The sequence below is a fragment of the Durio zibethinus genome, chromosome 4, assembly GCF_047325235.1.
Source record: "Durio zibethinus cultivar Kanyao isolate XHJ-2024 chromosome 4, ASM4732523v1, whole genome shotgun sequence".
Classification (NCBI taxonomy): Eukaryota; Viridiplantae; Streptophyta; class Magnoliopsida; order Malvales; family Malvaceae; genus Durio; species Durio zibethinus.
This window is the reverse complement of record NC_143165.1, coordinates 10,228,879-10,241,691: the sequence shown is the minus strand read 5'-3', so window position 1 is coordinate 10,241,691 and position 12,813 is coordinate 10,228,879. Positions and strand designations below refer to the sequence as shown.

The following is a 12,813-nucleotide window of genomic DNA, read 5'->3' as shown; positions in this document are numbered from 1 at the left end:
TAAATGAATAATTAATGGATTTAAATAAAAAATTTATTATTTATGATAAATTTAAAGTATATATAGAAAATATTTTTTAAATATTTAATGTTCATATCCTTTAAATTTTAATGAATAATAATAACATTTAAATTATTTATTTATATTAGATTTGGATAATTATAAATGAATAATTAATAAATTCATTATCTTTTTATGTTTAATTCATATAATTATAAATAAATAATTAATAAATTCGAATAAAAAATTTACTACCCCAATCAAGTTTAAGTATAGGTAGAAAAAAAAAATTTTCTCGGCTTCTAAATTCTGTGTCAAAGACCAAACATCAATGTCCAACAAGACAGTAACACCCTCAAGGAATGTCCAAATTTACCAATTGACCTTTTAAAACGATGTCATGTTAAATCTTACTAAGAGGATAGTTTAGTCAACCAATAACTTTTTTCTCTCATTAATTTTTTTATTTCCAATTTAGAGCCTCTAAAACCCTAAACCTCCTTCATCCTTTCCTTTTTTTTCCTTATTCTGTTTTCAGAGATGTTGATGTCTAGGGCTTTGTCACGCGTTTCCAGGAGCGTCGGTGGATGCTCCTTGCTTCTCTCCACTCCAAAGAAGCTTCAAAATCCAAGCTTTTCCACTCAGTTTCACTCTCTTGTTTGTGAATCTCCTAATAAGGTACTAAAAATTTACAATAAATGGAGTAGATAAATAAACCCTTGATTGTTTGTGGTTAGTTGTGATAAGGGTTTTGCTAGGGTTTAAGGATTTTGTTTAAATGAGCTCAATTTGATGACTTGTTAATCTGGTCATTGTTTTTTCATTTTATATATTTTTTATTATCATGTTGGAATTCTGTGGGTTTGTTCTTGCTCTTTTTTTTTTTTTATATATTGTATGTTTTGATTGTGTAAAAGTTTAGCATAAAAGATTCAAATTTTTTTTTTATTGCAATGAATCAAACATAACTATGGCTGTAAATGAATCAAACATCAAAACAAATGTACGTATGTCTGTGGTTTGTTTGTTTACTTTTAGAGGTGTTCGGGCTCTGTTCCTGTTCGGTAAGAAAATTACTCTGTTTGTTTAAGCTTGGTTCGTTTAGTTTGGTTTGTGTTCACGAACATAAATATTAAACGTATGTCTGTGTTCACGTTTGATTTCTGTTCGGTTTAATTAAATTAAACGAGTTCGTTTATGGATATTAAACAAGCATGTTAATGAACATTTATAAACGAACATGTGCATGAACAATAAACAAATAAGTCTTGATCGAACATAAATTAACTTTAAAATCGGAATAGGATTAGGGTAAAGGATAAAAATGTAATTTTGTTAGTATTATTATAAACAAATAGTAATCGAAAAAATAAACAAACAATAAACGAACGAGCTTCAAACGAACTTTAAGCGAATTTGTTCATGAACATAAACGAACCAAATAGGCCTCTGTTGGTGTTCGGTTCATTTAATAAACGAACGTAAAAATGTTGTTCAAGATTGTTAGTTACACTTAATAAATGAACATAAATGAAAATAAACCAAACATGTTCATAAACAGTTCGTCAAAAGCTTTGTTCGTTTGCATCGCTGAACATAACAAAGTAGAAAATTTTACCGATTGTCTTAATGCAGTTATTACATTAATTATTTATAAGCTGTAACCTCATTTTTAATATTGAATTTTTCAATGTCTTGTTGGGTTTAGGGTTCTCTTTTATTTCAGTAATTGAGTGATCATGTAGGATCTTAAATCTATATTTTGGTTCCTTCAAAACATAGCTGATTGCTTGCATTTTGATAAATTGGTCCATTTTAGTGTATTTTCTTTGAATTTGGGTGCGATATTACAAGATGCATGCCCTTTCTCTGTGCAGTTGGTGACAAGTGATGTGTCTCTGCCGCATCATTCAAGGCTCAGTTTTTCTGGATTCCAACGATTTGGGATCTCTTCGGCTGCCTCCCCTGAGCCTTCAGAAAAGGAACATGGTAGTGCTGTAGAAAATAATGGTCAAGAGCATATAAAACCAAGTGGTGATATGAGTCCGGGAGAGGCCGAAGTTACTGATCAAACAAAAGAATCAGGTTTTAACTCAGAATCCCAAGATACAATGGCTCAATCTGATAACAGAAGGAGAAGAATGCCTAAACGAACTGCGTTTTCTGATTCAGATTCTGAAAGTGATGCTGACCTATCAATGGCTGATATGGTCAAACTTGTGGAGGAGAAAGAAGGACTCTTGGAGTTAAAGCAAAAGGAGATTGAACAAATGCAGGACAAAGTTGTTCGAACTCTTGCAGAAATGGAGAATGTTATGGCCAGAACAAGACGTGAAGCAGAGAACTCAAAAAAATTTGCCATACAAGTATTGTTGGTTTCATAATGACCACTTGATTTCTGTTATATTTGGAGTTCACGGAAAATGATAGTAATTATTTGTCATTGTGTTACAGAATTTTGCGAAGGGCCTACTAGATGTTGCAGACAATTTAGGAAGGGCTTCTACTCATGTTAAAGGCAGTTTCTCTAAGGTTGATGAATCCAAAGACACTGGTGGAGCTGTACCACTCCTAAAAACACTCCTAGAAGGAGTTGAAATGACTGAGAAACAGCTTGGAGAGGTAAACTTTTTGTTATTTCACCAAAAGACATAAGTTAGTTTCACAGCTTCCTATGGTATTGGAAATTCTCATGAAGTCAAGTTGTCAGAGTTTGTTCTTATACTTGAATTTCTAGGTTCGATTTCCACATTTGTTCTTTGGTAAAGGGCCAAATTGGCAAACTGAATTCACTTCAACTATGGCACATCATCTGAAAAATTATTATGCAAAGTTGTGTGCATAGTTAATGTTGCAAGTTGTAATCTCTTCTGTCACTCTGACAGTGATTCGGCATCTACATGTGTTCTATAATATATTAAATTTGTAACTAACCAGTTATAAATGATTTTGCTTTCAGGTATTTAGAAAGTTTGGAGTGGAAAAATTCGATCCTACAAATGAACCTTTTGATCCACACAGGCACAATGCAGTATTCCAAGTACCAGATAATTCCAAGCCTCCTGGCACAGTTGCTCATGTTTTGAAGGTATTATTTTCTAATCCATTTTTATTGAAACTGTTCCATTTGTGCTTTTGAACTGCAAACACACCTCTAAAGAGCTTTTGTGTTGCAAAACCAAACTTTGTAACCGCAAAGCTTGGATTTCATCTTGTTTAGCATTGAGGTTGCAGTGCAAACAAGCTTTTCAGTCAAAAGCACTTTTAGACCTCAATGGTAAACAAGGCCTTGGTCATAGTTCATTAAGTTACTGATGAAGTGTTTGTTTCTCTCCTTATTACAGGCAGGATACATGCTCTATGATCGAGTTATTCGACCAGCTGAGGTTGGTGTTACTCAAGAGCTGGATAACAATGCAGCTGAGAATAACACAGGTGACAAAGGCTCTGATGCTTGATGATAGGCCTGTTAGAGTCATGGCAAATTTTCAAAAACTTTGCCTGTGTGATAAGAACTATATGCATATGAGGTTTTCATGTTAAGCTTAGTCTTTGAAAACTTTTTTCTCTTTTTATGTTTAGAGTCATCTTCAGTTCCATCGAGCTAACAGCTCATTGGTTGTCCTGCATTGTTTTTGGAAGCCAGTTATTTTAACTCTATTCAACCCAAATATTCGATATAATGCTATGCAAACAGAGCAAAGAAAATAGTTCTCATTGATCACCCTGCCATCTTAAAGCATAATCCACATGATGAATGGAGATATCTTAGGGCTCTATTCTATGTGTAATACCTGCAATGACATAGGAAAACGGTAGTATTGACGGTATGAGCTCTTTTTTTTTTGTACAAAGAAGTCGTAACTTGAGAATAGAATAAAAGTTTTTAAGTGTTGAAATTCGAGCCTTTGATCTATTAGATGCCATACATATGGTGCATATGATGCAAAGGACTACTAAGGCTAGAATATACATATGATCTATTGCTATGGGGTGACCAAATCTGTGGATTCTTGTTGTTACTTGAACTCTTTCCCTTGAACTAATTACATGTCAAGCCATTGTCCAAAATCCCACCGAGCTTGCTGCCTTTTCCTGACCTTCCTTCTCACCCACAGAGTCATGGCTGCCATCATAACCTTTCAAACACAAACCTCAGTCAAAATTACCCATGCTTGAATCCTGCAAAATACAAAGATCTCTGTTATATTCAGTCTTGGGAGGGAATTAAATGCTTCATTTTCAACTTTGAGCAACATGTCATCCAAATATTTAAAAAAAAAATGCAATGAAAGAGATTTAACCATAGGGATATCAATTTAAGGCTGTGAGTCAGCTCCATTTAGGATTAACCAAAACTAGGACTTGATATCCCTAAACCTAAACTCAATAAAAATATGTGAATTTTAGTATTTTATACGAATATATTGATACTAATAACATTTAGATAGTTTGATTTCGTTATGTTAATTGAGGTCTTAAATAGGAGATTTTTGTAATTTTGGATGAATGTACATAAAGACAAAAGTCATGTGAGGGGTTTGGTTGGTTCAATGTACCCAAAATAAAAAACCCCATATAATTCTGTCTAGGCCACATGAAGCAAGGCCTTTTGGTCTTCTTCTCATTGGTCTCCTTTTATCATATCGATTTTTGAGATATAACATAATTACTGGTGAAAAAAAAAATGAAAATCTATCCCACATGTTTTGAGTCAATCATTTGGTCAAATATTCAAATATAAAATTAAATATAAATTTCATAGCTGAAAAACATTGTAATGTTATTACCAATAAAAAAACAGTACCACAAAGGCATTGATTTTGGAATCTATACCTTTCTTGACCAAATGGCTAACATTAAATGATGCGGAAAATTTAATTTCATGGTCAAGCCTTAGAAAGCATTAAATTTGGCCATATGAAAAGGTGATGAAATTAAATTAGATTTGATAATTTAAAATATAATATAATAATATGATATAAATATGATATAAAAATAAAATATAAAAATAATACGATTTAAAAGTTTAATAATTATTATATTTAAATTTAATAAAATTAAAAAATATATTTTATATTTTTATATCGATATAAATTATTATATGTAATTTTCGTATAAAATAAAATATTTAAAATTTAATATTTTACGTAATAAAATACATAAATTATTAGATCTAACCTAAAACAAACAAAAAAAAAATGAAATAGGAAACAAAAATTTATGATGGGAATCTTAAGAAAATATATGGAAATGGGAAACAAATCTGACTACCATAAATAAAGTGATAATAATCTTAAAAAAAAAAAAAACTAAAGAATTTTAATTATGACAGAAATATCTAAAAACTAACTTGTTGAGCTACTAACACTTTGATGCTTTAAGATTTTTGTAAGATAGAGACCTACCATTGACCCATGACCTTTGCTTTTGTTTCATTTGGATAATTTTAAATATGATATAATAATATAATTTAAAATTTTAATAAAAATTTTAAAAAATATATAGTTAATATATTAATATAAATTATAATATAATAATTTTATACTTCATAATACGAAATGAATAAATACTAATTTTTTTAATGTTTTCCAATCATCAACATCAGCATCGTTATGATCTATTGGCCCTCTTTCTTCAAGTTAACTACCAATTTGCCATTTTTCATATCCATTGACTAGAACGGTTTTTTCCTTTATCAAATTCATGCAAATAATTTAGTCGTGCAGAATAACAAAAACTTTTAAAATCTAAAATCAAAATAACAAACTCCCCAAAAAAAAAAAAAACTCAAACAAAGAGTTTTGGTTAAAGGGTAAAAAATATTCATAAATTATAATTAAAAATTATTTAAATCCTTAAGATTTTATTGTAAATAATGAAACTCTTAATTTTTTATTTTAATTCAATTAAAATTTTAATTAGATGAAATTTAATTACTTGACAAAATTGAATTAATTGATTCCTAAATTACTTTTAATAAAATCCTTAAAGAAAGAGGTGAAAAAATAGAAAAAATAATAAAGTTTGTTTTATTTAATTTTTAAATATATTAATTATTTTATGTGATAAATTTTTATATATTTTATTGATATCACATAAAATTTTATTTTAATTAATATAAAAATTAATGATATTATATTTTTTATCAAAATAAAAATTAAAAAATTAATTAATTATAATAAAATAATAAAAATTTAAATAATTTTTAATTATAATTCAAGGCTTTTTATACCCTGTCACAGAATCTTTCAAGTGTAAGGCAAGCAAGAAAACAAAGTTCCAAAAGTCACAAAGGGACAGACTAGTAAATTCAGAATATTAGACACTGACGGTGTCATCTTCGTAAATAACCCCAAAAAACACGGGTACCTATGGATCAGAATTTGTCAAGACAATCAGATATATTAAAGGGTCCCACACTCTGCATTTTCCGCTCCTCTTCTCTGTATCTCAGCTTCACTCACTCTCAAAAGCTCAGTTTCTGCAAAGATCAAAGCTTTAGATCTGAAAAAAAAAAAAAAAAAGAAACCCCAGAAATCTTTGCTTGAAAGAAGATCTGGGTATGGCTTGTTTTTTGTTCTTTTTGTTTCTTTGTTGTATTTGCTGCATTTTCTGCCCTTTTTTTCTTGGTGTTTTGATCTTGATGTAAACAAAGTATGGTTTTTTTTTCTGTTGTAGTTGGGTTTAAGAGAGATCTGGACTGATTTGGAGTTGTTCTTGAAGTTGCTTTGTGAATGTGGGTGTGGTTTTATGTGGAAAATGAATGTTTTGGGCTTTAGAATTTGTTGGTTAATTTTAGTGATTGAATGTTAAGTGAATTTTGAGAAATAAGTGAATTTGTGAAGTTGGGTTTTTGTTCTTCAAGCTGATTGTTTGGTTTTAGTGAATCAATGTAAGGGTTTCTTTGGTTGCTGTCTGAGGAATGTGGGGATGAAGAAGTTCAACACTTTTTTTATGCTGATGGTTTGGCCTGGGAGTTTGATATTGCAAATATATATATATATATTTATTTATTTATTTATTTATGTTAAAGCTTATTTGAAGGGGTGCTCTATAAAAGAAAAAAAAACCTCATTTGAAGGATATATTTAGTTTTTATTGGTTCTTGAAGTAAGATACAAAAGACTCATTTTTTCCTTGTAAATTCCAATTAGATATGTAAGATTTGTTTTTGTTGGTTCTTGAAGTAAGTCATTTAAGATTACTTTTCGTTGGTTCTTGCAACAAGTTATTCAAGATTCATTTCTCCACCTTGTAAATTTTCAGTGTTTGAGAGACCAAATTTTCTGCAAGTTTTATTGCTTGACCAACTGCACTTTGTAGGAATATAAAATGTTAAGAGTCATTGTCTGATTTGTTTGCTAAATGCCATAGTTGCATTATATGTTGTTTACTTATACCTTTGAAGTTCTTTTATATCATTTTACCATGCCAATGCCTAAGCAATTGATTCCTTTGCACTTTTAAATTTAAATGTTTTACTGCCATGATGTGTTTTCGTTAGTTTAGTTATTGAAACTTCTCATAACCTAATAATTTGCCTTTGTTTGCAACTTTTTCTGTCAGGTTTTTATGTCATTTAGTCTGGTAAAGTGCTGTTTCTAGCTGGTCAATAAGGTATTACATATAGTTCTCTAGTCCTGGTTTGTTCTTTTCATGTTCACATCAAGATGTAAAAGAAAATTGTGTTGATATCTATTAAATGATTCTCTTGGTGCAGGCTGTCTGACAGAGTAAATGGCAGTAACAGATACACAAAACCCTCTTTTAGGAGAAACCACTTGTGGTTCTTTACTTCAGAAACTGCAGGTAATGTAGCTTCAAACCTTGTTTCTAGTCCATGTCTGTTTGTAGAAATAGAGCTGGTAAAATGTACTGCAATTGGTTTTAGGAAATTTGGGATGAAGTCGGTGAAAGTGATGAAGAGAGAGACAAGATGCTTCTTCAAATAGAGCACGAGTGCTTGGATGTGTACAAGAGGAAGGTTGAGCAGGCTGCAAAATCGAGAGCAAAACTTCTTCAGGCCTTGTCAGATGCCAAACTTGAACTCTCTACTCTTGTATCAGCTCTTGTAGACAAAGGTTTTGTTGGCTTTGTGAGTAATCGCTTAATTTCATCTTATATTCAAAATTGCTAATGGTAATTGGAAGTTATTAGTCTTGGTATGCAAAATTTGTAAGTATACTGTAAATTATGAACTGGATTCCTTACTATTTCTTCTGGTTTGATTACAGCCAGAGAAGGCATCAGGAACAATCAAGGAACAACTTGCGGCTATAGCACCAGCGCTTGAAAAGCTGTGGAAACAGAAAGAGGAGAGGGTTAAGGAGTTTTCTGATGTACTGTCACAGATTCAGAAGATTTGTGGGGAAATTGCTGGGAATGCCTGTGAGCAGACAGGGGCTCCAGCAGTGGATGAGTCTGACTTGTCGCTGAAAAAGTTGGATGAATATCAAGTAAAGCTTCAAGAACTTCAAAAAGAGAAGGTAAATTCATTGCCTTAGAGATCCTGCCATCTGGTCTTTAGATGCATATGTACCACTAACCACTCATTGCATTGCAGAGTGATCGGCTGCATAAAGTCCTTGAATTTGTCAGCACTGTACATGATCTCTGTGCTGTCCTTGGAATGGACTTCATTAGTACTGTAACTGAAGTTCATCCAAGCTTAGATGATTCTACAGGTGTGCAGTCAAAAAGCATCAGCAATGACACACTATTGAGGTTGGCCAAGACGGTCTCAGCTTTAAATGAAGATAAGAAGCAAAGGCTTCATAAGGTTTTTCTGTTGTATATAGCTGTTCTTTCTATCTTTTTTCTGTTTAACAATATTCTTCCCATTTCTTTTCTTGAGGCCATGTTACTTTAACTGTTGGACAGAAATATATATGACCTACTGAAGTCATCTGTATACTGTACATAGATATATGAGCTACCATATTCAACTTCCTACTTCTGTTCTGAGAAATTAAGTTTGAAGTCAACATGTTCCTCTTTTGTCAGCTTCAAGATTTAGCAACTCAGCTAATTGATCTTTGGAATTTGATGGACACTCCTGAAGAAGAAAGAAGATTATTCGACCATGTTACCTGCAACATCTCTGCATCAGTTGATGAAGTGACTGTTCCTGGTGCTCTTGCTCTGGATCTGATTGCACAGGTAAACAAGTTTCTTAGTTGGTTGTTTAAGTTTAAGTGAGAAAAGTTGCTTAATGATATTCATTTTCTTTTGTCCTGAAGGCAGAGGTGGAAGTTGAAAGGCTTGATCAGCTAAAATCAAGCAGGATGAAGGAAATTGCTTTCAAAAGGCAAGTGGAACTTGAGGAAATATTTGCCCGTGCTCATATAGAGATAGATGCAGAGGCTGCTAGGGAGAAAATTATGGCTCTGATTGATTCTGGGAATGTTGAGCCTGCTGAGTTACTAGCTGACATGGATAATAAGATAGCAAGAGCAAAAGAAGAAGTCCTTAGTAGAAAAGAAATATTGGACAGGGTTGAAAAATGGATGTTAGCTTGTGAAGAAGAAAGTTGGCTTGAAGACTACAATAGGGTATTTATGATCTTTCTCTCAACCTCTCTTTCTTTCTTGCTTTTTGCTCCCACCTCTCTCTTGCTTGTGGATGGGTGTCTTGAATTGCGTTGAAGACCTGGAACAATATAATGCGGCCATAATATTGTTATTCAACCTTTCTTTCTAACATGATAAAATTAAGAATCTTGGCCTGAAGTGCTGTGGCTTGATCTCATTCTTGCTAAATAGTAATGCTATGTACCTTTGTGCTGATCCTTGAATCCTTCAACTTATCCCATTGTTCCCTGATAAATAATTTGGATATGGTGTATATGAGTGACTGCTAGCTCCTTAGCATTTGCAAGATTCATGCCTCTGTACCTCTATACAGGGAAAAATATAAAAATTGTAGTAAAGACAATTTTGATGGTGTTCTTCCCTGTGAATGCTCATAGTTTATTACCTCTACCTGACACTGTGTTTCGATTCCACTGATATTTTCCTTTTGAAACAGGATGAGAACAGGTATAATGCAAGCAGGGGTGCACACTTAAATCTCAAGCGAGCTGAGAAAGCTCGTATTCTGGTCAACAAAATTCCTGGTAGGACCATCTAGAGTCATATATATGTGTGCATGTGAATTCTATTTTTTATTTGTTCAACGAAGGTATTAATGTTTGTATAAATACAAAATCTCTTTGAACCATCAATAGCAATTCAATTTCTGGTCTTAAAGTTCCTTGTAATCTATTTTTGCTGAGGCTGAATAGAAAGTATGCCCTGAAATTTGTTCTCGATTTCCTTCTTACCAATCTAGACTGTGGTATTCAAATTAAACAATTTAAACCACGAAGGTGAAGGTTTGATTGTGAATAAACTTAATGTGTATATACCTTAAGGCGGACATCATATGGCTATTGCATGGGATTCCAATTTCAAGAGATGAGCTGAAATGATTCCCCTAAACCATTAATTCTTAGTTTCCACCATTAATGGCCACTTTAGATCTGCTTAGCATGCATATATGTCCAGAGCTTTTTGGATCCATTGGTTTTATTGGCCCTTTGTAGGTATGGTTGACACTTTGGCTGCCAAAACTCAGGCTTGGGAAGAAGATCGTGGCATATCATTTATGTATGATGGTGTTCCCCTCCTTGCCATGCTAGATGAATATTCCATGCTCAGGCAAGAAAGAGAAGAAGAGAAGAGGAGGCTTAGGGTAAGATTTTATTTCATTATTAGTGCTAACTATACGGGAGTATATCATCTATGATTACTGTAGTGCAATCAATCAATTATAATTTGGCATTGTGAAGTGTCCATAAAAAAATTATGCGGAGTCCACAATTCTAAGTGTTGTATGCTTACATGATTCTTTGTTGTGAATGGCTAATTGCGGGACTGTAGTAAAAAAAATTATTGGTGAAATGCTCAACTATATAACTTCAAGCATGGAACTAGATCCATATAGGAAGGTGAACTTAAGAGTTTTCAGCTAACATATGTATAACTTATGAACCTACAGGATCAGAAGAAGTTCCATGAACAGCAAAACACAGAACAAGAAGCCGCATTCGGTTCAAGACCAAGCCCTGCTCGACCAGCTGGTACAAAGAAGCTGGTTGGCCCTCCAAATGGAGGAACCAATGGAACACCTAGCAGACGGTTGTCTCTAAATACTAATCAAAATGGAAGCAAGTCTGCAGCTAAAGATGGGAAGAGGGATAGCATGAAGCTGGCGGCTCCTGCCAACTATGTTGCCATATCAAAAGAGGACGCTGTCTCCCATGTTTCCGGAACTGATCCAATTCCAGGATCACCCTGATAATAAATAAGAGATTTTACATCATTTTCATGTTACTAGTGTTATTACTTGATATTGTTTAGCGTATTGGTCCGAATCGAATAGAAGAGCTGTTGTTGTGGGGATATAGTCAGTGACTGGGAAGTATACTGTTATTAGCTGTGTAATATTGTGATATTTGGCTTTTGGAAGCGGGTTTCTGATTCAAGTTGTTTTCTTTTGAATTAGTCAGATTTGTTATTGCATTCTATCCAAGAAAAAGGGAAAGAAATAGAAAAGGAAAAAAACATTGGTCTGGCGACAAGGCACATGGATCAATATGGCAGTCAGTTTGGCATCTTCTCATTGCTGACCATTTTCCCTTTGCAAAGTTATGTATTATTCATTTTTCAACGTAGGGCATGAAAATAAATTGAAAAAATCTAATTGATTTAAAATTATAATGTTTGATTCAGCTTATTTTTTTATTTGATTTTAATTAAGTTCATATATTAAATGTATACATTAATTCAAATTGAATTTTAGATTGAAAAGTGAAAAATTAAAAAAATTTAAATGAATCAAATGATATATTTTACTCATTTTAATAATATTTTAAATTGTTATAAAATAATAATTTTATATCAAAATTTATTTAAATATATTCAATTTTATATTAAAAAATTATATAAAAAATTAAAAATAAATTTAAAATATCAATAAATTAAATCGTACCGAATCGATAAAATTTGATTCGATTCAAATTAGATCATATCAAGAGTCTATAGGAGTTCAAATTAAAATTTAAAATTTTATAATATTATATAATATTAAAAAAAAAATAAATTGAATCTGATTTAAATAGTAAACACTCCTATTTCAAAGAATATAATTTGTATTTGTTTTTACAATTAAATGTATATATTTGATGTGACACAAAATTCGGAAAACAATAATTTTTATACTATTATTGTTAAAAAGATTTAAACTGAATACGATCTAAATCGTAATCATTCTTGAAACATAATTTGTAACATTTTTTTTACAATTAAATGAACATATTTGGTGTGACACAAAAATTGAGAAACAATAATTTTTATACTATTATTCTTTAGTCATTTTTATTTTTTAAAAAATTGTCATGAAAATATAAAATATATACTTAAAAAAAAATAATTTTAAAATTTCTAAAGAAGAAAAAAAAGATGACAAATAAATTAAAGACAAAAAAATGAGTACTGTTGTTTTTTTTTTTTTTTTTTTTTTTTAAGAGTAGATTTGATAATTTAAAATGTGATACGATAATATGATATGTACATAATATAAATATTAGACACAAAAGTGACATGATTTCAAATTTTAATAATAATTATATATGAATTTAATAAAAAAATATTTATTTTATGTTTTTATATTAACATGAATTGTAACATAATTTTTATGTAAAATATGGTACTAGTGCACTAATTTTAATATTTTATATAATATAAATATATAAATCGTGAGATTTTTTTT

General features: G+C 31.3%; 2 protein-coding genes across 3 annotated transcripts; both read left to right on the top strand.

The window, feature by feature from the left end:
- The first annotated feature begins 258 nt into the window (after positions 1–258).
- LOC111288222 (grpE protein homolog 1, mitochondrial-like) lies at positions 259–3,724 on the top strand. 2 transcript variants are annotated; one of them, XM_089759511.1, is made up of 6 exons: positions 259–678; positions 1,878–2,085; positions 2,173–2,366; positions 2,455–2,622; positions 2,960–3,088; positions 3,345–3,724. In XM_089759511.1, the coding sequence occupies exons 1-6, from the start codon at positions 541–543 to the stop codon at positions 3,456–3,458; spliced, it is 951 nt and encodes a 316-aa protein (XP_089615637.1). In that variant the 5' UTR covers positions 259–540; the 3' UTR covers positions 3,459–3,724. The 2 variants fall into 2 exon arrangements, with proteins under 2 accessions (XP_089615637.1, XP_089615636.1); XM_089759510.1 differs by having other exon boundaries at positions 469–678; positions 1,878–2,366.
- A 2,711-nt stretch (positions 3,725–6,435) lies between these two features.
- Positions 6,436–11,543, top strand: LOC111288584 (65-kDa microtubule-associated protein 1-like). Its single transcript, XM_022879527.2, has 11 exons — positions 6,436–6,563; positions 7,570–7,620; positions 7,724–7,812; positions 7,895–8,098; positions 8,238–8,489; positions 8,567–8,782; positions 9,007–9,162; positions 9,243–9,554; positions 10,030–10,117; positions 10,586–10,734; positions 11,041–11,543. The coding sequence occupies exons 3-11, from the start codon at positions 7,741–7,743 to the stop codon at positions 11,338–11,340; spliced, it is 1,749 nt and encodes a 582-aa protein (XP_022735262.2). The 5' UTR covers positions 6,436–6,563; positions 7,570–7,620; positions 7,724–7,740; the 3' UTR covers positions 11,341–11,543.
- The last annotated feature ends 1,270 nt before the right edge of the window (positions 11,544–12,813 follow it).